Source organism: Mustelus asterias, chromosome 7, assembly GCF_964213995.1.
Source record: "Mustelus asterias chromosome 7, sMusAst1.hap1.1, whole genome shotgun sequence".
NCBI classification, from domain to species: domain Eukaryota; kingdom Metazoa; phylum Chordata; class Chondrichthyes; order Carcharhiniformes; family Triakidae; genus Mustelus; species Mustelus asterias.
The window spans coordinates 87,559,942-87,585,070 of NC_135807.1; the positions used below are offsets into that span (position 1 = coordinate 87,559,942).

At 42.0% G+C, this 25,129-nt stretch overlaps 1 protein-coding gene across 7 annotated transcripts in view; it reads left to right on the forward strand.

The window, feature by feature from the left end:
* Positions 1 to 25,129, forward strand: part of rbbp8 (retinoblastoma binding protein 8) — a 147,111-nt gene that overhangs the window by 68,360 nt on the left and 53,622 nt on the right. For all 7 annotated transcript variants that reach the window (XM_078216441.1, XM_078216443.1, XM_078216439.1 and 4 more), the window contains exons 3-4: positions 6,124 to 6,166; positions 22,006 to 22,101. In XM_078216441.1, the coding sequence (XP_078072567.1) occupies positions 6,124 to 6,166; positions 22,006 to 22,101 (139 nt within the window). The remainder of the gene's footprint in view (positions 1 to 6,123; positions 6,167 to 22,005; positions 22,102 to 25,129) is intronic.

The window sequence follows — 25,129 nt, forward strand, 5'->3', positions numbered from 1 at the left end:
TTGAACCCGGGTCCCGGACACTGTGAGGTAGCAGTGCTAACCACTGTGCTCTACTGCTATTGGCCTCTGATAAAATTTGCTTGCAGGTCGGGAGTGTTGTATAATGACCTTCTTGTGATCGGTGTTCTTGTCAAACCTGTTGCTTTGATGTAGGTGTGAGCCTAAACACGAAACGTGAAGGTGTTGGGGGGGAAGAAAATGACTCCCCTTAACCCTTTTAGGAGCTTTTGTTGTTTCAACAAATTAAGGATTTTTAAATTGTCTTCTATGCACCCATATAGCACCTGGAAAACAGATGCAATACAGGGAGAATGATCAGTCATGCTTCCAGTCGGATCCACATTTCCTCTGTGGCAATTTAGTTGCCTGTGCCAAGGCATGCTGATGTAAATTATGAATGTCAGGGGGTTCTGGTTACTGATTTTCTTTAATGTCAATGAGTGAAACTTCTATTCAAAAGCCAGCATTATTTCTGATCAACTGTTCAGGTGTAAACTGTTTTGAGAATTTCAGAATTTATTGCTGATTGTTATATCACAGGGGTGGCCAAAAACAGCTCACAAGCTCCATGTGGTTCTTTGAGACATAGAGAGCAGCTCATTTCCTGTGCTGTGAAACCTGTTAAATTCTGCATTGGAGGGAGATAAACAGCTGGGTGCAGCCTTGGCTACGAACAGTTTCACCGGAGGAGATGAGAGGAGAGCAGATAGCAGCACTGGGAGGAAGGAGAGTTGAGATCAATTATTAGTTGTAGTGCTGTTGGGAAAGTTTTTTGTAGTTTCCCACCAATCTTATGTAGGGCTGTGTAACCCTTAGCACCATTTTCTCTGGCTCCCTAAATCATCCTCTCACTTCTGACCCTCCAACTCATGACCTCTGGAAAGGGAGGAAATAGTATAATACAGATCATGAATGTAAAAATCCACTGTATTGAGAAATGGATACCCTAATACAAATTTGTTGTTCAGTTAGTGGTTTCAATTTTCAATTCAAATCCTTGTATTTTTAACCTCTTAACTGTTTTTCTACAGTGGAAGAACAAGGCTTCCAAAGTCAGTTGGGTAGTGAGCATGTGCTAGCTCTGATGTGTGTCAGTAAAGCAGATTCATTTTTATTATGATCTGAATTGTGTGAAGGAAACCTGGAAGGTTAGAGAAGAAAAAGCTGAAGGATTCTTCACAGAAGTGTGTATAATAGTAATAACAATGTGCTTCTAAAGCTTGTCTGTGTGTCTTGCAGCTTTCAAATGCCTGAAGATTATTACATGCGGCTCTCTGGTTCAGAAGGTTAGGTCATCTGTTATATCAGGACTTCATACATAGATGGAAATGAATGCAAGGCCAGCCTCCTCTCCCATGCCACCCTTTTTAAAAACAAATCGCTCACATCTTCCAATTGCAACACCGGTGAATGTTGGGACCTGGAGGAAGTCCCGAATTGTGTGCATGCATGCTATTTACCTGAGAAGTTTAGACTTCTGATGGGCCAATTTGCACTGGCCAAGCAACCATGAAGAAAGCTCCCAAGTTGGAGACTTGGGCTTGATGCCCTGTACTTAGCTGGATATTTACCAGCCAAAGGTTTTTGTAATAGTATTTTAAAGGTATTTGTAATGTTTAAAAACTTCTAAAACCTTAGCATAAAACCTGAGCATTACACTGGAAGCATGCTAATCTCAAGTGAAGTTACCTGAGCTGGTGACGTCAGAAGCGGTGTGGTTTCACCGCTCCTACCCTTTGCCAGTCTCCCAGTGGAAGATCTGAGCCAATATGGCATACCTAGAGTAAACTGAGTGGGAAGAATCATGTGCCCTTTCAGTAGCTTTTGAGGTGTAGCTCTTTCTTGAGCCAATACTAGCTTTTTTTCTCTAACAACGCAAGAATATCTCCTCCACTAACTATGTTAGACTTCCTACCTGGAATGAAAATAATAGCTGTGCAGTTCTCTTACCAAACTTATTCCAAGCTAGACTGCAGGGATAAACCATGCATGGCAACAAGAAGGTATGGTATTTAGAGGGCTGAACCATTTCACTAAAGGACAAAGCCACAAAAATGACAATCCAAATGTTTAGTGACTATAAGTAATCTCAGTCAATACTCACCTGCAGCTGCCATTTTTAATATTTTATGTCCCATGTTTGGGGAGTCCTGAAAAATTTCCCTCTATATTGGGTTAGGCTCTCTTCAAGGTCCAAGGTACATCCAGACTTCCTTATCTCCTCATGGTTACAGCTAGTAGTGAGTTTTATTTGAGCCCGAGAGGAGGATCAGGCACTGAGCTCCAAATCCCAGTGTAGTGCATACCTGATTTGCCCAATGTTAATTTCGCTTGGGTAGTGCTAGGTGAGAAAGTTCAATCCCTTAAAAGTACAGAAAGTTAGAAATTTTCAGAATCAAGTACTGCAGAGACTTTGTTATTTAAGAAAATTAAAGTTGTTTTCTTGACCTTGATTAAGAGGCTCTGTGAGATCCTCTTTTGAGAATTGTTTGGACTTTATAAAGATATTCATTAGCACTGCAAATTTCAATATTTCGAATCTCCCATACCTTTAAGAATAGTGACATGCTGTCTATATTATAGTTGGATGTGTTTGTTTTTTGATTTGGTTCAGTACATTTTTGTGTATGAATTAAATGTGCTGAAGTACTTGACTGCGTGAGTTGCTGCTTCTCTTATTCGTAGCTCAGGTTGCAGTTGTTTCAATTTGGAATGCTTTGTTGAACAGAATGCCTGTTCATACAGGAGCTGTATTGTTGGGCAGTCTCATACCTTTGGATGGGTGTGGATCAGGATTAAAGTGCACTTTATATGGTTTTAATTGCAGTTGCCTATTTAACTTGGTGGAATAGAAAAGGCTTTCTTTCCCCTTTCACTGCCGATCCACATGATAGAACACACACATCTTGCAGGTGTTGAATGCTTACAAATGGATAGTATCTACTTAAATGTTTCAACCTATTTTTAAAGTTAGCAAGTAATGGTGCTGCTTGACTTTTTTAATGTAGAATAAACATGTGTGATTTATTAACAATTTTCCTGTTCTGTTCTGAATTTTGGATTGAGCAACTCTTTGATTATTGTATGCGTTTCCTGTAGCTCGCAGGACTTGACCAAACCTGGATTTTGCTTTGACAAAGCCTTTACTGAGAAACAATGAATACTGTTAATATTGTGCACATTCAAATTCAAGCTCTCCTAAATTTTCTTGGTGACAGCAAAATGCATTTTCAATAAGCAGAGCCACGTAGGTTATGCTTACAACTTGCACCTTAATGCATATTATGCAAATTGGCAGTGTGCCAGAGGATTAATGATTCTTTTACTAAGTATTTTTATATCTGAAGTTACATGGGCTACTAATTATAGAAAATAGCACAACTCACATTTTTCAGACTGGAGTAAGGTTTATGGTGTAGTTCCATTGGGGTCAGTTTTGGGACCCCTGCTCTTCCTGATGTATATTAATAATCAAAACCTTGATATACAGGGTCCAATTTCAAAAATTGTGGATGATTCAAAACTTGGAAGTATTCTGAACTGTGAGGAATATAGGGTGGGACTTTACGGCCTCGCTCGTCCCATAACCATAAAATCCCACCTGAGGTCAACGGACCTTTCCCTAGCCCGCTCCGATTCCCGTGGCGGGTGGAGTGGTAAAATTCCAGCCATTGTGTAAGAAGTTCAAAAGGGGACAGACAAGTGGCAGATGAAATTTAATGCCGAAAAGTGTGAAGTGATTCATTTTGGTAGCATGAATGCAGAGAGAAAATATAAAACAAAGGGCACTATTTCAAAGGGGATGCAGCAGGAGATGTACATAAATCTTTGAAAGTGCAGGACAGGTTGAGAGAATGGTTAATTAAGCACACTGCATACTGGGTTTTACTAATAGGGACATAAACTACAAGAGCAAGGAAGTTATGTTAAACCAGTGTAGAACATTGTGGCTTCAACTGGAGTTGCGTCTAATTCTGATTTTGATTTGATTTATTATTGTCACATGTATTAGCATACAGTGAAAAGTATTGTTTCTTGCACCCTATACAGACAAAGCATACCGTTCATAGAGAAGGAAACGAGAGAGTGCAGAATGTAGTGTTACAGTTATAGCTAGGGTGTAGAGAAAGAGAGAATTTAAAAGAGTCAGAGTGAAGTTTTAGAAGCATAGAACGAGAATAAAAGATAAAATTAGAAGGTATGCTGGGCACAGCTTACAAGAAGTTACCTCGCTCCGGCGCCATTTTGGGAAATCACTTTAGGAAGGATGTGAAAGCATTAAAGAGGATGCAGAAAACTTTCATGAGAATGGTTACAGGCATGAGGAACTTCTGTTAGATAGATGGAGAAGGGAAAAGTGAGGGGAAAAAATTGATAGAAGTATCCAGAATTATGAGGAGTCTAGTTAGAGTAGATAGGGAAAACTATTTCATTTGGTGGGAGGATCGAGAATGAGTGGGTGTGCATTTAAGGTAGTTGGCAGAAAAACAATGCTGACAGGAGGAAAACCTTTTTCACTAAGTGGTTAGGTTCTGGATGTACTGCTGAAGAGTGTGGTGGAGGAAGATTCAATCGAGACATTCAAGAGGGAATTAGATTATTATTTGAAAAGGAAGAATGCAAAGTTAAGGGGAGAAGATAAAAGAGTGATGCTAGTGAGTTGCTCCTTTGGAGAGCCAGTATGGACATGGTGGGCCGAATAGCCTCCTGTGCTGTAAACATTCTGTGATCCTGATCACACCCCCTTGTAAATCATGTTCATTTAAAATAATTGTACTGAAGCAAAATGACACCGAATACAAATGCTTAAGTTACATATCTTGAATATCACAGAGTCTGAAATGTTAGTTAAATGTCTCTGGAAAATACTAACAACCAAGTTATGCCGCAGGCTGCTAAAATGCACTCTGGTGGCAGGAGAAAGATCTGAGTTATACATTTGCAGAGTTTTGCTCCAGGGGAAGTATACATTTGAGGATTTCAGTGTGGTAGCAGACACTCTTATAAACTACCCACTTGGTGTGTGATTTTAAAAAACCTAAACATGTGGTCGAAACAAACCACAACTTGTGCAAATGTTAAACTACACATCCTGATTCTATTTACGAATGATAACAAGTTACTTAACTTGTATTCTTGCCAAAAGAAAAGGTTAACTCCCCTGGATAGGGGAGAGCAGGAGGATCTAAATACAAGCATGTTCGTGGTGAAACATTGCAATAGATTAATAATTGAGTGTTTTTCTCTTGGACTCATTCACTCATATTCCTTTCTAGCAAAGAGCAGGTTATTGTTCATACCAATAACGAAGATAATAATTGCAAGTGTCGTCAGTGCAGACATGATGGACCGAATGGCGGCCTCCTACACTGTAGGGATTCTATGATTTAACTCCAGCCAGCTACCACAGGTCGTAATTAAAGCAGGATAAAAGTTTCCCTAATGATGCTGATCATCTATTCTGTTACTGGTTGTTCAGGTTATTTGCCTTGCACTGTTAGTGCTATCCACTATTCAGACTGCTTACAGCTTATTGGCAACTGACTGTAAAGTTACTTTATCGATGTTCAGGTGTTTTTGAAGTTTTAAAACTAAACTGTTGAGAATTAAGCAAATAAAAATGGAAATAAGGGCAGGAATTTTACCACCTCCCCCTAGGCTCGCAGAGCGAAAATCTCGGTTGGCCTCGGGCAGGATTTTACAATCTCACCGAGTGAGGTCGTAAAATCCTGCTGAAGATGTTTGAGAAATGCGCCAAGCCAGTCAGTAATCTTGGAGACTACAGATAAATTAATGCTTCTTCAAAGCTGTTTTTGAAGAGCCAGATCATTAACTTGTCTGCTCTTGTTATGGACGCTGACTGACCTGCTGCATTATTCTTGCATTCTCCTATTTCGTTCCAGATTTCCAGCATCTGTAGCATTTTGCTTTGGTTAGCTTGTGTTCTGTGAATTTCTTCTCTTCTTTCAGATAATGAAGGAAAGGAATAGAGTTTCAATAACTTGCTGGGATTAGATCATTTCTCTTCCTGTATAGCTTCTCTTTTGAACTTGATTACAATGTTGTAATACTTTTTGTTGTTCCTTGTCTGTCATCCTGAAACGTATAATTTTTTTAATGCAGTGCTGCAAGCGAAAGTAACCAAGCTAAAGAAAGAGAGATGTTTGTAAGTACCTTAATTTTAACCTAAAGAAATTATTGTAATAACGTTCTAGATACGGTTGAAACTGTCCATCAAAGTGGACCAAAAAATAAGTTAAATTTAATGTGTTGGCAGCCAATAAATAAAGATGGCTGGATGAAAAGGAAAATGTGTTTCATTGACAAGGTAGCAGACATAAAGGTAATCGGAGGCAATTAGCCTTATTTTAGTATACTTGACGTACAATGTTTCTAACCTCTACTTAACAGTAATATCAACTTTAAAGGCCCATCGTAAATTCTGTTGTCAAAAAAAAAATGTCTACAGCAATTGGCTTGCACCCACATATGATAGTTACTGTATTTAACCGTTCCCTAGCAGTTGTCAATATTTCAGCTTCACTATTCTCCATCATATATTTTTCAGTAACTTGGCACAGTCATTCATGCTCGCAAGTAACATGTTCACTGTCATAATTGACATTAGCTCCTTAATTATCTGATGATAATCCAATGAGGCTCCAGTTCACCAATTGAAAGACAGAACTGCAGAATCAAAATTTCTATACTAATCTGCTGATGCAGTAAGTGACATTAAGGTGCCTATTGAGCTTTGCATCCAGAACATTATTATCCGCATTCTTCTTGGAAAGCTGTGGCAGGAACAGGAGTTGTTGCATGCAGCTTTTGGATGCTTTGTGATGTCTTTGTCTAATGGTTTTGAAGTTGCTCATTGGGAAGAATTTAACAACAATGTTCAAAAGTTTAACTTTTTCAATTGTAGGTTTGCAACAATAAAATAATTTTGCGTTTCTGGCTAATCACTTCTGACGTTCCTCAAGTTATCCTGCTTGATTCATGGGCTTGTGAGCTTCGATGCCAGAATTTATTGGGACCAGATTTTTGAAGAAGCTTGTTCTTTTCCATGATGGCTCTTTCCTTTTTTTACTACTTGTATTTTTACAAAGAATTCTGACTTGAGATTAAACCTTGTTGCTTGTTTTTTCCCCATCTCTGTAATATTGCCCCTAAAGGCAAGTCTTTTATCTGGTATTTTTTGTTATTGTCTTGAACATATTCAAGGCGCCATGACTCTTGACATGCTCCTGCAATTACATCTAATCTGCCATTACTCAGTGAGTGCAACAGTGATGCATTTCTTTTTTAAAAAGCAGTTGTGAAAGATTAGAATTCTGGTGTTTTGTTGAGGTAATGCCTGGGCCTTTTCTTGCGTTATATAAAACTAAAATACTACAGATGCTGGAGAGCTGAATTAAAAACTGCTGGTAAATCTCAGTCAATCTGGCAGCATCTGTGGAGGTAGAAAAAATTGCATTAACTTTAGATTTTCCAGCATTTATTCCTGTTCTTGTATCAGTTGTTTTAACAAAATAATTATTCTTTGGTCTGTGAATTGGAAACATGTCTCCTGCTCTCCTTGTCTAAATATCAAGGCTTTAAATAATTTTCCAGAAATTGTTCAAATCTTACTTTTGTATGTCATTGTTTGGAATTTAATTTTGTTTTAAATTCCTTGTTAGTACAGTGGTTAAAGTTCCAGTCTGCCATATGGGGGACCAGGGTTCAATTCTCTGCAGAGGGATTATTATGCTTTTGTAATTCAAGGCAAATTATTCTCTTGGCTAGGAAATAGACAGATTGGCACAGCGATGATTAAAGTTCAGGATCTCTAATAGACATAATGTAATGAGTGGTGTCCAGCAAGGATCTGTGTTGGGGCCTCAACTGTTCATCATATTTATTAATGACAAGAATGATGGAATAGAAAACCACAGGCCCAAGTTGACAAATGACACAAAGATAGGTGGCATTGTAAGCAATTTAGGTGGAGGCATAAAAGTACCAATATATTAGCAGATTAATTGTATGGACAAAACTGTGGCAACTAGATTTCAGTGCAGACAACTAGGAGGAAATCTAAAAGGATCGAACAAAATGCTTTCTAAATGGTAAAAAGCTAGAAACAGTGAAGCTCTAAAGAGACTTGGGGTATCAATTTAAAATGTCATGAACAGATGCAGAAAAAAAATAACCTCAGTAAAGTTTTGGATTTGGAGGAATGCAGCCTAGATTTACCAGAATGATACCTGGATGTCAAGGTTTAAAGTATGAAAATTCCCTGGAATTTAGAAACATAAGGGATGATTTAATCAGTCTTTAAGTTAATAAGGGAAATAGATGGTCACCCTCTTTCAGCTGATCGGGGAGTCTAAAACTGGGTTGCAAAGTCTGAAATGAGAGTGAGACCTGTCAGGAGTGAAATTGAGAAACACTGCTATTTGTAATGGTAGAAGTTTGGGACTCTTCCACAAATGACAATTGATGCTAGATCAATTGCTAATGTTAAGTATGAGAGAGATTTTTTTAACCAAAAATAGTGAGAGAAAAATGGGACAAAGGCAGGTATGTGGACTTGGGTTGCAAATCAACCATGTTCGCATTGAATGGCGTGTAGGCTTGAGGAGCTGAATGGCCTACCCCTGTTCTTCGATGTTATCTGCTAGATTTTTCTACCAAATTCGGATTGCAGTACAGATTTGCATCTCATCCCTCCATCTGTAAATTTGATGTTGAATCTGATATGTGGTGGTTAAATTGGTGATGAATACAAATGTTGAAAATACCATTAAGTTACATTTGACAAGGAAAAAGATAAATGCTCTGGGTGTAGAATTTGATGGACTCTGGTTTTTTTCATCAAATAAATATCAACCAGGACAATATCTCTTCCTCCAGGAAAGCAGCCATTTTCAAACTGAATGAATTTAACAGATTGAAACTTCAGATTATTGCTCAACTGCTTCACAAGCTCTTTCAGAAGATGGCCTCAGGACACAGATTCACAATTGTCTTTTCAGCTAACTTGGATGAAAGTTGTGCCAGCTGGGTTAGAGCTGGATGTCAATGTGAGAAGAAATAAAAGAAATAGTCTGTTTAGGGATAGTTTCCAGGTGCTTTCGAATCCCTTAAATATTTAGATATTGGAACTCCTAAATATGGATCCAAGTGTCTTGTACAGTACAGATGTTCATCTTGTTACTCCAGTACATTAAACCAATATTACAAACCTTTAGTTTTGTAATATACATTCCTCTTAGCATATCTTACCCACTGTAGGAATTTAGCCAGGCTTCATGTTCTCTGCAATGTTGTTCTCCCAGCCAGATTCTCTTGACCTGATTCAAGAAAGGGGAGAGTTAAAGGGGTGTGACTTCGGTGAGTGGTCTCTGATGGACCTAGGAGCTCACAAGTGAGATCCCATCCATTGTCTGACAACATTTATTGGGCATGTGATAACCTTGATGTGCCCAAGAGTGCAAACCAACCAATGGCTGCCTATCCCCCATCTCAATACAGTGGGACCAGGTATGAGGGCTTAGGTGGCTGGCCTGATGTCTGCTGGATTTTCTCTGCCTGCTCCTCCCCAACTACCATTACACCTTGTATGGGGGAGTGTATTCTCCAGCCCAAAATATGTAACTGGTAGAGAAACTTCTAAGGTGAGGATTGATTTTCATTTTATACGTGCTGATCCAGTACAGACTTATGGGAAATCTACTAGATGCCCCCTGTTGCATGAAAGAATAAATACATAGGTAAATACTAAATGAATAGACAATGCAATGGTCTATTGTAGATCAACAGAGAAATAACTTAAATTTGACTCTTCCAATATATGATTCAGCTGCAAGCCTTGGACTTTCAAACAAAACACCCAAGCTATAATTATAAGAATAGCTTCAGAAAGCAGGCCATTGTCTGGAAGATTCTACTGACTGTGGTTCAATCTGGAAGAAGAAGCCATGAAGATGTGATGTATATGTCAATCAAGAGTTGTAAGTGTAGTAGAACTGATTTCAACCACCAGTTGATTACTCCTGGAGCTGTTGCAACCAAGCAATTTTGGAAAAGTATTGGACACTTTTCAGTCTGCAAATCTAGGCCCAGAACGGTTCACCACCCAGGCCTCCCAGTCACCCTCACCACTGCCCCCACCCCAGCAAGAGTTTAGAGGCACAGGCCAGGTGGAAAAAAAATCAGAATGATCTGCCTTCACAATAAATAGCCTCTGAGTCATTGCAAAGAACAAAGAACAGTACAGCACAGGAAACAGGCCCTTCGGCCCTCCAAGCCTGTGCCGCTCCTTGGTCCAACTAGACCAATCGTTTGTATCCCTCCATTCCCAGGCTGCTCATGTGACTATCCAGGTAAGTCTTAAACGATGTCAGCGTGCCTGCCTCCACCACCCTACTTGGCAGCGCATTCCAGGCCCCCACCACCCTCTGTGTAAAAAACGTCCCTCTGATGTCTGAGTTATACTTCGCCCCTCTCAGCTTGAGCCCGTGACCCTTCGTGATCGTCACCTCCGACCTGGGAAAAAGCTTCCCACTGTTCACCCTATCTATCCCCTCATAATCTTGTATACCTCTATTAGATCTCCCCTCATTCTCCGTCTTTCCAAGGAGAACAACCCCAGTCTACCCAATCTCTCCTCATAGCTAAGACCCTCCATACCAGGCAACATCCTGGTAAACCTTCTCTGCACTCTCTCCAATGCCTCCACGTCCTTCTGGTAGTGCGGCGACCAGAACTGGACGCAGTACTCCAAATGTGGCCTAACCAGCGTTCTATACAGCTGCATCATCAGACTCCAGCTTTTATACTCTATACCCCGTCCTATAAAGGCAAGCATACCATATGCCTTCTTCACCACCTTCTCCACCTGTGTTGCCACCTTCAAGGATTTGTGGACTTGCACACCTAGGTCCCTCTGTGTTTCTATACTCCTGATGACTCTGCCATTTATTGTATAACTCCTCCCTACATTATTTCTTCCAAAATGCATCACTTCGCATTTATCCGGATTAAATTCCATCTGCCACCTCTCCGCCCAATTTTCCAGCCTATCTATATCCTGCTGTATTGCCCGACAATGCTCTTCGCTATCTGCAATTCCAGCCATCTTCGTGTCATCCGCAAACTTGCTGATTACACCAGTTACACCTTCTTCCAAATCATTTATATATATCACAAATAGCAGAGGTCCCAGTACAGAGCCCTGCGGAACACATAGCAGAGGTCCCAGTACAGAGCCCTGCGTATCAAAATCAAAGCCAGTTTATAAAAAAAAGGACTTTGATTGTTAAATGTTGTGCATGGTAGAACTGTGTCTCCAACACATTTCTCTTGACTTGGAATCTAGTTGGCATTGGACAACATGACAAAGACATTTTATTGAATCAGTTTGTTTATCCACATGCACAATGCAGACAAAGAAAATACTGGGGATTGGACTGAAAATATTTTGCTTAAAATGAGAACTTTCCTTCTTGGGTTCCATGTTAGTTGTAAGTAGTTCTTTAGCCTTGTGTGCTATCCAGCATCCTTTTTCTAAAGAATCATCATCCTCCTCAAAGGTCCATGGTCATCCTGCCTTTGCAAACAAGGGGGTAGTTCTCCCAAAAAAAGTTTTAAGTGCTGAATTCGCAGGAAAACTGGTGTAAATCACGATTGTTTTTTCAGTGAGAGCTCACACTCTAATCTCCCACATTCTGTGCAATGCAGAGGTCACAATCGTGATTATCATTAAAAGCTCAGGGAGGACAGGGTCTATTCATGCCAGAGTCTGACAGTTCCAGAACTCTGCGCATGCGCAGTGGCCCCGAATTGTCAGCCTGCAGTTTGCTGGCCAGTCAATCGCTGGCCGGCCCGGGACCCCCACAACATTCCTGGGCCAGCCCTGACACCCACTTCCCAGAGCGCCCCGATTTCCAGACCCCCCGGCGCCCGCACCGATTGGCCTCCCCCCAGCCCCGATTGATCCCAATGTGTAGTGGCAGCAGGACCCGCCCCAGGCCTGGTGGGCAGTACCAAGGTGCCCCTGGGCATGGGCACTTTGCCCCTTGGGCAATGCCTGGGGGGCACAGGCTGGCACTGCCAGCATGCCCATGACCAGGGGGCACCACCCCCCACCGCTTGACCACCTGGGGGGGCCTCGATTGCCCCCCCACTCCCCCCCCTTCACTCCAGTGAGGTCTTCTGCTAGTTCCCTAAAAGTGGGGAGGTAGTCCGAACTCCATCGGAGTGAAATTGCACTGATGGGATGGGAGATGCTAGCGGACTGGAGACTTCAGTCCTGGGCCTGATAATGACATTTAAATTATGTTAAAAATAGATTAAAATCACTTACCTGCTGTTTCCGCCATTTTCCAGTGTGGTTCTGACTGCGCCGGATATCTGGCGCTCAGAGACATTGGGAATGCATGCGCGAATCCCACGAATCGGTGCATGCGCGATTCTCCCGGCCTGTCTCACTAAAAATATTAGCGCGTTGGGATTGGAGAATTGCCCCGCCCCACCGTGTCCCAGCTCCAACTTCATTTTTCTTTCCATATGAGCTTATTGCCATTCACAAAGAAACCTTTCCTTGTGTTCTTTAGTACCTTGTTTTATGGAGGCTGTATGAAAACTGCTGTAAGGAGTCTAACAACACCAGGTTAAAGTCCAACAGGTTTATTTGGTAGCAAACGCCACTAGCTTTCGGAGCGCTGCTCCTTCGTCAGGTGAGTGGGAGATCTGCTCATAAACAGCAAACAGGGCATATAAAGACAGAAACTCAATTTACAGAATAATGAATAATGATTGGAATGCGAGTCTTTACAGCTAATCAAGTCTTAAAGGTACAGACAATGTGAGTGGAGAGAGCATTAGCACAGGTTAAAGAGATGTGTATTGTCTCCAGACAGGACAGCCAGTGAGACTTTGCAAGTCCAGGCAAGTTGTGGGAGTTGCAGATAGTGTGACATGAACCCAAGATCCCAGTTGAGGCCGTCCTCGTGTGCGGAACCTGGCTATCAGTCTCTGCTCAGCGACTCTGCGCTGTCGTGTGTTGTGAAGGCCGCCTTGGAGAATACTTACCCGAATATCAGAGGCCGAATGCCCGTGACTGCTGAAGTGCTCCCCAACAGGAAGAGAACAATCTTGCCTGGTGATTGTCGAGCAATGTTCATTCATCTGTTATCGTAGCGTCTGCATGGCTTCCCCAATGTACCATGCCTCGGGACATCCTTTCCTGCAGCGTATCAGGTAGACAATGTTGGCCGAGTTACAAGAGTATGTACCGTGTACCTGGTGGATGGTGTTCTCATGTGAGATGATGGCATCCGTGTCGATGATCCGGCACGTCTTGCAGAGGTTGCTGTGGCAGGGTTGTGTGGTGTCATGGTCACTGTTCTGAAGGCTGGTTAGTTTGCTGCGGACAATGGTTTGTTTGAGGTTGTGCGGTTGTTTGAAGGCAAGAAGTGGGGGTGTGGCGATGACCTTGACGAGATGTTCGTCTTCATCAATGACATGTTGAAAGCTCCTGAGGAGATGTCGTAGCTTCTCCGTTCCGGGGAAGTACTGGACGACGAAGGGTACTCTGTCCACCGTGTCTCGTGTTTGTCTTCTGAGGAGGTTGGTGTGGTTTTTCGCTGTGGCGCGTTGGAACTGTCGATCGATGAGTCGAGCGCCATATCCTGTTCTTATGAGGGCCTCTTTCAGCGTCTGGAGGTGTCTGTTGCGATCCTCCTCATCCGAGCAGATCCTGTGTATACGGAGGGCTTGGCCTTAGGGGATGGCTTCTTTAATGTGTTTAGGGTGGAAGCTGGAGAAGTGGAGCATTGTGAGGTTATCCGTGGGCTTGCGGTACAATGAGGTGCTGAGGTGACCGTCTTTAATGGAGATGCGTGTGTCCAAGAATGACGTCCAGGCTCTTGATTCTGAATGAGAAATATTAACATAATATTTTATTCATTCATGGAATGTTGGTAAGGCTCACATTTATTATCGACCCCATTAGAACTAATGGTCTTCAGGGCGGCACAGTGGTTAGCACCGCTGCCTCACCGTGCCAGGTACCCGGGTTCAATTCCAGCTTTGGGTCACTGTCTGTGTGGAGTTTGCACATTCTCCCCGTGTCTGCGTAGGTTTCCTCTCACAGTCCAAAGATGTGCGGGTTAGGTTGATTGGTCATGCTAAATTGATCCTAATGTCAGGGGGATTAGCAGGGTAAATATGTGGGGTTATGGGAATAGAGCCTGGGTGGGATTGTGGTCGGTGCAGACTCGGGCCGAATGGCCTACTTGTGCACTATAGGGATTCTATGATTCATCCGAGGGTCTTAAAAGAAATGGCTGCTGACAGATTTTTGGTTCTAATTTTCCAAAATTCCATATTCTGGAAAGGTCCCTTCAGATTGGAAAATAGCAAATGTAATTCAAGGTGGCACGGAGAGGAAACAGCGCAGGCATAAATGGATCATTTTCAGCTTGGCAACATGGAACAAGTAGATTGCCACAAGGCTCAATGCTGGGGCCTCAACAATTTAAAATCTATGAAGAAAGGGATTGATGAAAGGATCAAATGTATAGTTGCTAAATTTGCTGATGAGAAAAATAGGTAGGAGAGTAAGTTGCGAAGAAGCCATAAGGGGGAGGGTTTTTTAGGCCTGCTAGCTGCCGATGAGAATTGCGACGGCCCTGAGATTAGGGCATCGGGCAAATGGTGCCTAACCTGTCACGATGCTCCTGGCCTGCCCTACCGGCCCCAATCGGGTTCCTGCCCATAGCGGGCAGCAACCCGATAATTATGCAAACTCTCTAATTGTAATACAATTTGTGGGTTTGACAGCCCATCTCACCATGGGGTAATGCTCGGGCGGGCTTTAGTCTTGGTCATCACTAATGTGGACCTGGTGTGTTGGACCCCGAGAGTCCAAGGGAGCACCACCAGCCCCTCAGCAATGAGGGACATCCTTCTCCCCTACCACTCAAATAATGGGTCGCCCCCTCTGCAAACGAGGAAATCAAACCACTTGTTTCCTCCCCCCCCTCCCCTCCCCCCAGATGAAGTTAAGATATCTTCTCTTCAAAGGGGTCTGCTCACACCTGCAGCTTCTGACGGCGAGACAAGGAAATCCCTGCTGCAGAATGGAGTGATTCTGCTGTGATTTAAAAGCCAGGTGACCAGGAGTCATGGAGATTCAAGTGACCTGGCCAGTCCAAAGCTTTCATAGCTGAGAGGCAGGATTGAAGATATTTGTAACCCCCTGCTGACCACTATATGGGGCTACTATTTAAATATTCAATCAACAGGATCCCGAATTCCTAGCGGTTGATGTTGATTTGGCTAATTCCCTGTTTACCCATAAATGTCAGTACTGTAAGTCGGAATATCAAAAATAAATGTAATAACACATATCATTAACAGACATAAAACAGTGAGCTCTGATCTATAACCGTTGGTGCACATAGGGGGAAACTCATCCTCTGTAACACATTCATAGATACTGATCCGGTTGGACTGTATAGTCCCCACCAGTTACTCACGACACCCACACACAGTCCAGGAGAGAGACACGTGTGGAAGATGATGCCGCAGGAGGCAGAGGTGCCGCCAGCTATCCGTGCAGCAACGTAGGTCGAGTGCGCTGAATGCTGTCCTCCTCGGCAGTAATGAAAAGAACAGGCAGGGGAACGCCTGGCTGCCTCTCACTCCAAACCGAATTCTCCCTGCCTGGAAAAAGCTCTCTCTCTTCAGCTCTGCACCTTCAGCTCTGCACCTTCAGAGCTCTGCACCTTCAGCTCTGCACCTTCAGCTCTCTGCCTCTCCAGCTCTGCCTCTCTCTCTGCACTGCTTCACTTCCTGGCGCCTTTTTTTTCCTCCCGCCCCCAGAGCAATCCCATTGGCCCAGCCCACATCACTCAACCAACAGCATCCTGTTCACAGCACCCACCCGGCAAACAGGACACTGAAGCCCACCAGGGACAAAGAACACTGGTAACTGTCTTCCCCACAAATTTTCCTCAGTCCCTTACATATTGATCACAAGGTTACCCAAAACCACAATGCCCAGGGGTGATCTTCAGGTCAGCCCAGGATAGAAGTGGCAATCCAGCCACGAGACCCCCATCCTGGGGGAGAGAGTGGCAAGGTCATCCCCTTGGTTGCAGCCCACTTCAGGACAAAATCTGCAAAAGTATATCGATAGGTTAAATGAATGGGCAAATAATTGGCCGATGAGTACATTGTGGGAAAATGTGAACTTGTTCGCTTTGACAGGAAGAGTAGTAAAGCAGCATTTTATATAAATGAAGAGAGATGCAGAACTCTGCGGCACAGTGGGATCTGGATGTCCTGGTATACAAACCACAAAAGGTTAGTATGAAAGTACAGCAAGTGATTAGGAAGCTAAATAATATGTTGTCGTTTATTGTGCGGGACATTTTGCTACAATTTTGCAGGGCGCTGGTGAGATTACATCTAGAATACTATGTCCAGTTTTGGACTGTTTATTTAAGAAAGGACATTAGAAGCAGTGCAGAGAAGGTTCACTTGACCGATCCTTGGGTTGAAGGTTGTATCTTATGAGGGCAAGTTAGACATGTTGGGCTTGTATCCATTGCAGTTCAGAAGAATGAGAGATGATATTGAAACATCCTGAGAGACCTTAAGGATGGATTCGAAAGGATGTTTCCCCTTGTGAGGAGGCCAGAACTAGGTTACACAATTTAATAATAAAGGGCTTCTCATTTAAGATGGAGATAGTAGATTTCTTTTCTGAGGGTAATTAGTCTGTGGAATTCTCTTCCTCAAAGAGCAGTGGAGGCTGAGTCATTGAAAATTTTTATGGCTGAGTTGCATAGATTGTTCACAGACAGGGTAGTCAAAGAGTATAGGTGGTAGACAGGAAAGTAAGGCCACAATGAGATAAGCCATGATCTTCTAAAATTGTGGGCAGGCTTGAGGAGATAATCATAGAAATCATAGAATCCCTACAGTACAGAAAGAGGCCATTCGGCCCATTGAGTCTGCACCGACCACAATCCCACCCAGGCCCTACCCCCATATCCCTACATATTTTACCCACTAATCCCTCTAACCGACGCATCTCAGGACACTAAGGGGCAATTTTAGCATGGCCAATCAACCTAACACGCACACCTTTGGACTGTGGGAGGAAACCGGAGCACCCGGAGGAAACCCACGCAGACGCAAGGAGAATGTGCAAACTCCACACAGACAGTGACCCAAGCCGGGAATCGAACCCAGGTCTCTGGAGCTGTGAAGCAGCAGTGCTAACCACTGTGCTACCGTGCCGCCCGTTGTTTGTGGCACATTCTGGGCATCTCATGGAAGGAAAAAAATCATGGATATGGCAGTTCTCTCAAAGGTCAATCTTCCAAGTGTGTTGGCACATAGCAAGCAAAGGTGACCGTGCTGGCTCGCCCACATTTGCAGCATGGAAATCTAATGTATACCTAAGTATTTTCTGTATGGCTAGATAGCCTGAGGCAGAAGACCAGTCAGGTGCCCAAAGCGCTACTTAAAGGATGCTTGCAAACATGACATGCAGAACCTAAACACCAGCTTTTGGTCCTAGGTGACAATAGCCAATGACGGAGGGAAATGGTGACATTGCCTGTGGGTCAGTGTGTGCTAACATGGACAACCAATGGCTACAGAGACTTGGCAATAGGCACCAACACTGAAAACAACACTACAATGATACCCGACAATCATTTCATATACACCCCTTGTGGCAGCCATCAGCAGGACTGCACTGTATGAAATTACTCCATCCTCAATGCATTTGATTTGCTGCATGTTCATCATCTTACATAGATGGAAGGATGGACAAACAGAACACTGACTCCAAAAACACTCTGATCCCAGCAATGTCTCACCTTCATTCAGGGACACAACCTGAAACAAACTTTGCAACACTCAAAACAAGGACACAGGGATTGTGACCCTGAACCAGAACATTCTGGAATAAGCACACTGATTGAACATAAATGAAGATTGCTAGGATAGTAAAACCCTGACTGGAATTACAAAGCAAATAGTTGGGTATGGTCAGGTGTTGAATTACTATAAAAGCAACGTCAGTTCCTTTCTCCACCCCAACAATCACTTCCCCTCCCATCACATTCCCCACACTGCCCCTCCCTTCACTACAGAAAATGTTTATGTCAAAATCTGCCCCGTTTATAATTAATTCAAGTAGATTAATTGAGCTTCATCCAGGATAAAGTCAGAGGAATTCCACTAGTATCTTCCCAAGACTCCAGTTGGAAAACAAGTGAGACATCAGACAGCCAGCAGAGGTGGATATTTTATGCTGAAAATTTAGCACTTCTGAGAAAAATGCACAGGTGGTGAAAATGGCCCAGAGGGTGAATATTAAGAATGTGACAATGTCAGTCAAACTGCAGCAACTGTGCACAGTGCGGGTCCAGTGCCCAGTGCATCCAAACACTACTCTCCATTCATTCAGCCCACCAGGGATCATCACTGACTCAGATTTCACTGGGGGTTCACATTGGGGTCCATTTGTTATTCAGTTTCCTTTTCATTTGCTATAGAATGATGTTTCCATACCCACTCTTCTGCGATGTACGTGGCTTTGACATTCAGTTCCTTATCCAGTAGCACCAGGTCTGCATCTGTGCCATAATGACTCCTCCTCCTCATTCATATGGTCATAAGTAGTTCAGTAACACAGCGTCAAACCTAAACTGAGATGCTTGAAAAGTGCGATTTTAATTTTTTAATGTGGAAGACATATGTACTTAGATTTTGTTCATATAATTGGTGAACTATAGGATTTAGGTGTGTGTAGGTCATTTGCATTGATGCAAATATTGAGTTGAAACAGGGATGTCGACAATAAATGCAGGATTTGTTTTTGATCGCTTTGACTGAATAAATGCAGTCTTGAGTGCCCAAATGGCCTCCTGTGCAGTAACTCCTGGTTTTTAATTCTTCCTTAGGGCTGCTCTTAAAGTTGTTTCCCTGTTTAAGAAAGTTATTCACTCATTTCATCCACTGTCATTGTTCAGAAATGGCTAATCATTCTCACTATTTGCTGCTGTCCTGGAGGAGTTTCAATTTGTAGAACTTCAGTTTGGAAATGTTGAGCAGTTAATTGCTTGCTATGGAAAACAAAACTTGTCGTAAATTATTTACTCCCCAGGGCTGGAGACCCTCAACAGAAGCCATTCTGCTAGCTTTTGCACTGCTTGCGTAATTTTCTTATGGTGTGTAAAGGATGACTGATGAAGAAAAATATTAAATTTACCTATCTTGCAGGATTGTTTTTATTCTGATAGGCAAGGCTTTCTATCATTCACATACCACGATAACCTTCAACCATCTTCTCCGAACTTTTTGGGCTCTCTTTTTCAGTTTGTTAGGATTTTTATTGTGCAATCAATGTCCGTTTCCCTTTTTTAATGCAGATTGAGTGAGAAGTCATGTACAACATGATTTGAATTTTACATTCAGTTTGAGGGAGAGAAGAATGCATCCAAGACTAGTATTTTGAAATTAAATAAGGGCAATTATGAGGGCATAAAAGCGGAGATAGCTAGAGTGAACAGGCAAATGTGCTTAAGGGATAGCACAATAGAGGCTTAGTGACAAATATTTAAAAGGATATTTCAGAATACACAGAATAGACGCATGCCAATGAGAAAGAAAAAATTCCAAGGGGAAGGCCTGTCATCTCTGGTTAACCAAAACAGTTAAAGACAGTATGAAAAAGCATATATTTGCGCAAAGATAAGTGGCAGGTCAGAAGATGGGAAAGAGTATAAAGAGCATCAAAGAATGGCATAAATTTTGATCAGGAGGGAAAAACTATAGCAAGTAATTAGGAAAGCTAATAAAATGTTATCATTTATTGTGAGGGGAATTGAATACAGAAGTAGACAGGTTATACTTCAATGTACAGGGCATTGGTGAGACTACATCTGAAGTAGTGTTTACTGACTTCCTCAATAGTACTGGCTTCCTTATTTAAGAAAAGATGTAAATGCAGTAGAAGCAGATCAGAGAAGGTTTGCTAGACTAGTACCAAGAATGAGCAGGTTGCCTTATGAGGAAAGGTTGGAGAGGTCAGGTTGTATTCACCAGAGTTTAGAAGTGTAAGAGGTGACTTGATCAAAACCTTTAAGATCCTGAGGGGTTTTGACAGGGTGGATGTGGAGCAGATGTTTCCTCTTGTTGGAGAATTTAAAACTAGGGGTCACTATTTAAAAATAAGGGGTCATTCATTTAAGACTGAGTTGACGACAAATTATTTCTGAGGGTTAAGAATCTCTGGAAATCTCTGCCTCAAAGGGTAGTGGAAACAGAATATTTGAATATTTTGAAGGCAGAGCTAGATAGATTCTTGATTAATAAGGAGGCTGAAAGATTGTTGGGGGTAGGCAGGAATATGGGGCTAAGGTTAGAGCAGCCATAATCTTATTGAATGACAGAGCAGACTCAACGAGCTGAGTGGCCTACTCCTGCTCCTAATTTGTATGTTTATGTGTGTGACTGTCCAGCATGATGAGACAAGTAAAATTGGCTTTGTAACAGCTCTTTTGAACCAATAAAGTTTAAGTGCTTGTACCTGGTGAAGTATACCTGTTAGATAAAGAAAACGATATGGAAAATTCATTTTGATATTTAATGCAAGTAAATCTCTTTTTGTAAAATTTCAAATTAACTTTGTACGCATTGAATTTTTCAAAGCCTGAAGTGAATTTGAGCTTTTCTTACAAGGCATTTTAAATGTGCTCACAAATGGAGGAATCCAACAAATTCATTGCATAGTTTGCTGTGATTCATTTCATTCCTTGCAAAATGACTAGTCATTATACAAGTATCTCATTGTAGATATAATGATCCTTAACAAGAGTCACTTACTGACTCCCCCAAATTCCTAGAGTTTAATATTTCACTGAGATAAGAAGCACAACAATGGCACTCTTATGTAGGACTCTGCTGAACATTACAACTAATGATTCTGTAGTATTGGGGCAAAGGCCATTAGTAAGTATGAACTTCGAAGCCAATTTGTCAATGTCGTGCCAAAGGAACCTAAACCTCTCTGCTCCTGTTTTATTTTTAATTTACTTTTGATACTTTTCTCTGCGTTTCCAGAAACTCCAAAATGGCTTTTAAAAAAAAAATTATGCCTTCACATGTGTAATTGGAGCAGATGAATGAAACTGCTAATGAAGGAATCCATTTAAATTTGTGTCAAGGTTTTACTAGCTGTAGAGCATAAACATGTAGCTTGAAAAGTTTCTAAAGTATCGGCAAGTGCAGTTAACAGAATATTTTACAAATTAATGGCAGAATATTTCAGAATACTTGAATCTTCTGTTAGCGCCAGTCATTTTAAGATCTGAATAATGCAGTTTGCATTATATGTCTGCAGAATTCTGTGTCAAGGCTGTTGATCTTTTCAACTTAAAAGGCAACTGGACTTTGGCATCAGAAAACTCAAGCACACACAAATTTATTTTTAATTGAACATTCTCACTTGGAACAATGTTTATTTCTTAATGAACAAACAAGCATGATGTGCCAGATGCAACTGAGAAATATAAAAAAGCTGCCATTTTAACTACCATAGAAAAGGGGATTTAAAAAAAATCTTGATTTTAAAAACACATTTATTTAACCTCATCAATTTGTAACTAATCAATCAGCATAAATCTTGCACAGATTTGAAGAGTGGCTGTCTATCTCCACTTGTAAATTTAAATGTACGCTCTTAAACATTCAGTCAGATTAGGGCAACAACGTGCACCAAATTTACATTTGTATTGCCATGCCACTTGCCTGGACAAGTAAATATTTTCTACTTTTACGATTTGTAAATCAGTGGAGTTCAGCGTGGAATTGGAACAATCAAAATTCCATTGACGTTCAGATAATAGATTCAAACTGTAAGATTTGTTTTATTTTAAATAATCCTGACTACTTTGTGCCTGGTGTTAACATACAATTTTATTTTTCCAGAGATGCTCAGAGACTTGAAGAATACTATAATAAAAATCAACAATTAAGAGAACAACAAAAAGCATTACATGACAACATTAAAGCTTTAGAAGACAGGTAAGATGCGATGTGATTTATAAAGAAAACCTCAATGGATTAGAATGAGAAGGGTGCCATTGTAAAATACATCATCTTAGCACTGCAATAGGAAGAGGCTTCACTAGAAAAATACATTTTGACTGACGAGGCTTCAATTTTCCCCCTCCACCTCATCAAGTGAGATTGTGCATGGGTGGGTCAGACCAAGTCCTCTTACTGGCCAATGGATGTGTCAGTCCCACGACATTGTACCTTCAACTAGAAGTGAACTGAAAATGCAGCTGCAGACAAACAAGGGCCTGATTTAGATGTAAAATTCACTGTCCAGTAATACCATCAGTGCCGCAACATGATTTTTGCAGTGACTTGGACTCCCACCTTCTGTCAAATTCAGAAGAGAAACCTGACGGGAGATGCTGAGTGGCCAGAAGAGACCAAAGTAAGTTGACAATTACTTTTCTGTAAAATTCTTGTGTATTCGAAGGAGCAGAAGTGCTCCCCTTGAGGCCCCACAAGGAGTCCTTGGGTTCCCCAGTCCTGGTTCCATCTCACTCACTCACTCCCTCCGTGCACTGCTGCCAAATAAATCTCTTGGCCAGCACTAGTGTAATGCCAAGGACTGTTGCCTTGGATCCCAAGTATCCTAAAGCCCCTAAACCCATTTTCTGCTTCTGCACAGGAGCCTTGAGATGCTACTCTGGGGAAGGAGATTGGTTATTTAAATGAGGCCCAGGAGTTAAAATGGTGAAGACTTCATGCTGTGATCCCTGTGGGGCTTGCCATCCCATCCTCTCCGCTATTTTCCCAAGTTAAAATCAAGGCCCAACATTCCCATCACTCTACATCTACCTAAAATTGCTAGGTTTAGCATGTCGTGAGAAGCTTGTGAACCAAGTTGATACTGTGAACTACATCTTGAACCTTTACTGAAGTCAGCAAGAATTGAAAGAAATGCATATAATGCTGCAAAGATTCGTGATAGATCAGAACATGGCGAACATTTTAGAAATTAGCGAGGGATGACAAAAACTAATAGAGATAGGAATTGGAATATGAGAGTTAAAAAAAAGAATGGTAAGAGCATCTACAAGTATATAAGGAGGAAGAGTGTATTTAAAGTAAGCATTTAAAGTGGGGCGGCACGGTAGCACAGTGGTTAGCACTGCTGCTTCACAGCTCCAGGGACCTGGGTTCGATTCCCGGCTTGGGTCACTGTCTGTGTGGAGTTTGCACATTCTCCTCGTGTCTGTGTGGGTTTCCTCCGGGTGCTCCGTTTTCCTCCCACAGTCCAAAGATGTGCAGGTTAGGTTGATTGGCCATGCTAAAAAAAAAAAATTGCCCTTCGTGTCCTGAGATGCGTAGGTTAGAGGGGTTAGTGGGTAAAATATGTAGGGATATGGGGGCTAGGGCCTGGGTGGGATTGTGGTCAGTGCAGACTCGATGGGCCGAATGGCCTCTTTCTGTACTGTAGGGATTCTATGATTTAACCCCTTCGAGAATGAGGACTTAATAATGGGAAACAAGGGAATGGCAGAGACTTTGAACAATTTATTTTATCCTTTCAGGGTAAAAGCCTATGGACTGATCTCTGAAGGGCATTCAAAATAATATCTGACAAGGGAATGATCACAATGGATCACAACAATAGTAGAAAATCAACAGACAAAAGGGAGGGGAGAATTTAGAACAATCAGTATCACTAAAAAAAAGTACCAGTGAAGTTAGTGATATTAAAGGCTGACAAGTAAATTTTAGATGTCCTTTTACAAAGGGGCCCATCTTAATTTATTTGAAAAAAATATTGTGCCTGTCTTCAGACACAGACTATGTTGCTGTCCTTAGCCGAGTCCCACTTCTGTCCTCGCTGAACCAATATGTTTGGTAGACCTGCGTTGGCATAGATAAGGAAGGAGAATCTGGATAGATGAACTGCAGCACTGGGAAGTTCCTGCTTCCCTGTATGACAAAAGGAGTGTTTTAAAGGATGGACAAAATTTTTCTCCCCACAAATCCACCCTGGAAACATTAGGGGCAATTCTCCCAAGAGAATTCTAAGTGTCGAATTCGTGGGAAAACTGGAGTAATTCACATTGCTTTTTCAGTTGAAGTTCACACTAGAATCTCCCATACTTTGCGATGCAGAGGCCGCCAACGTGAATATAATTTGATTTCAGGGGGCGGGGTCTATCCACAGTGGAGAGGCTGAAACCAGCGGGCCTCTGTGCATGCGCAACTATCCCGAATAGTCAGCATTTCGTTTGCTGGCCAGCTCGATCACTCAGCAGAGTGGGAGAATCGCCCCAATTGGCAATTGGCTGGGATTTCCATTATCATACATTCCAGTAGAATTCTGCTCGGGTTGCCGCAGCTTTCCAGGGCCCTTGTAGCTAGTTTATTGAAGATATGTGATTTTTAATTGTCGCTTTTAGTAACCTCAGAGCATATTTGTTTTTTTAAAGTCAACCATTGTGATCTGAGTGGCGTCTGTAAATTGTTCAGAAGAAAGCATAAACTACATTAATCACAACTCAGTTATTAGCATTGAAGTAACTGTTCATAACTCTGTTATGTCAATTTGTACCGATATGAGTAGCAGGATTTTCCCTGCAGACTTCTGAACCTTATAGTCAGGTTGAAATGTGAGTCAGAAACCCACACTGCGTGGGAAATGATCACTCTTTGTGAATTTTCCCAAAGTGGTCGATTAATGGCCAGAGGATGGAATTGGTGTCTAATTATGGTCAATAGATGGGCTCTTGAAGATGGAGGGTCATCAGAGGTTCCCAGCTTGAAAGGAGCAGCAGGCTACAATGGAAGGTTAAGTAAGGGAAAAGTTGCTTCAAGATGGAGGTGTCCTCTCTTCAACTTTTCAGATTTAAACTAAAAAATTTGCTTTTGCAGGCAGGCCACCAATGTGTGGTGGAATACCTCAAAAGGGTGGTGGGTGGCTGCTGAATTCCCCCCACCCCACCAAGCCTTCCTGGTGTAGTGGCCTCCATTCTGTTGCTGGGAGACCACCGTCGGGCATCTAAATTGGTCCTCAAGT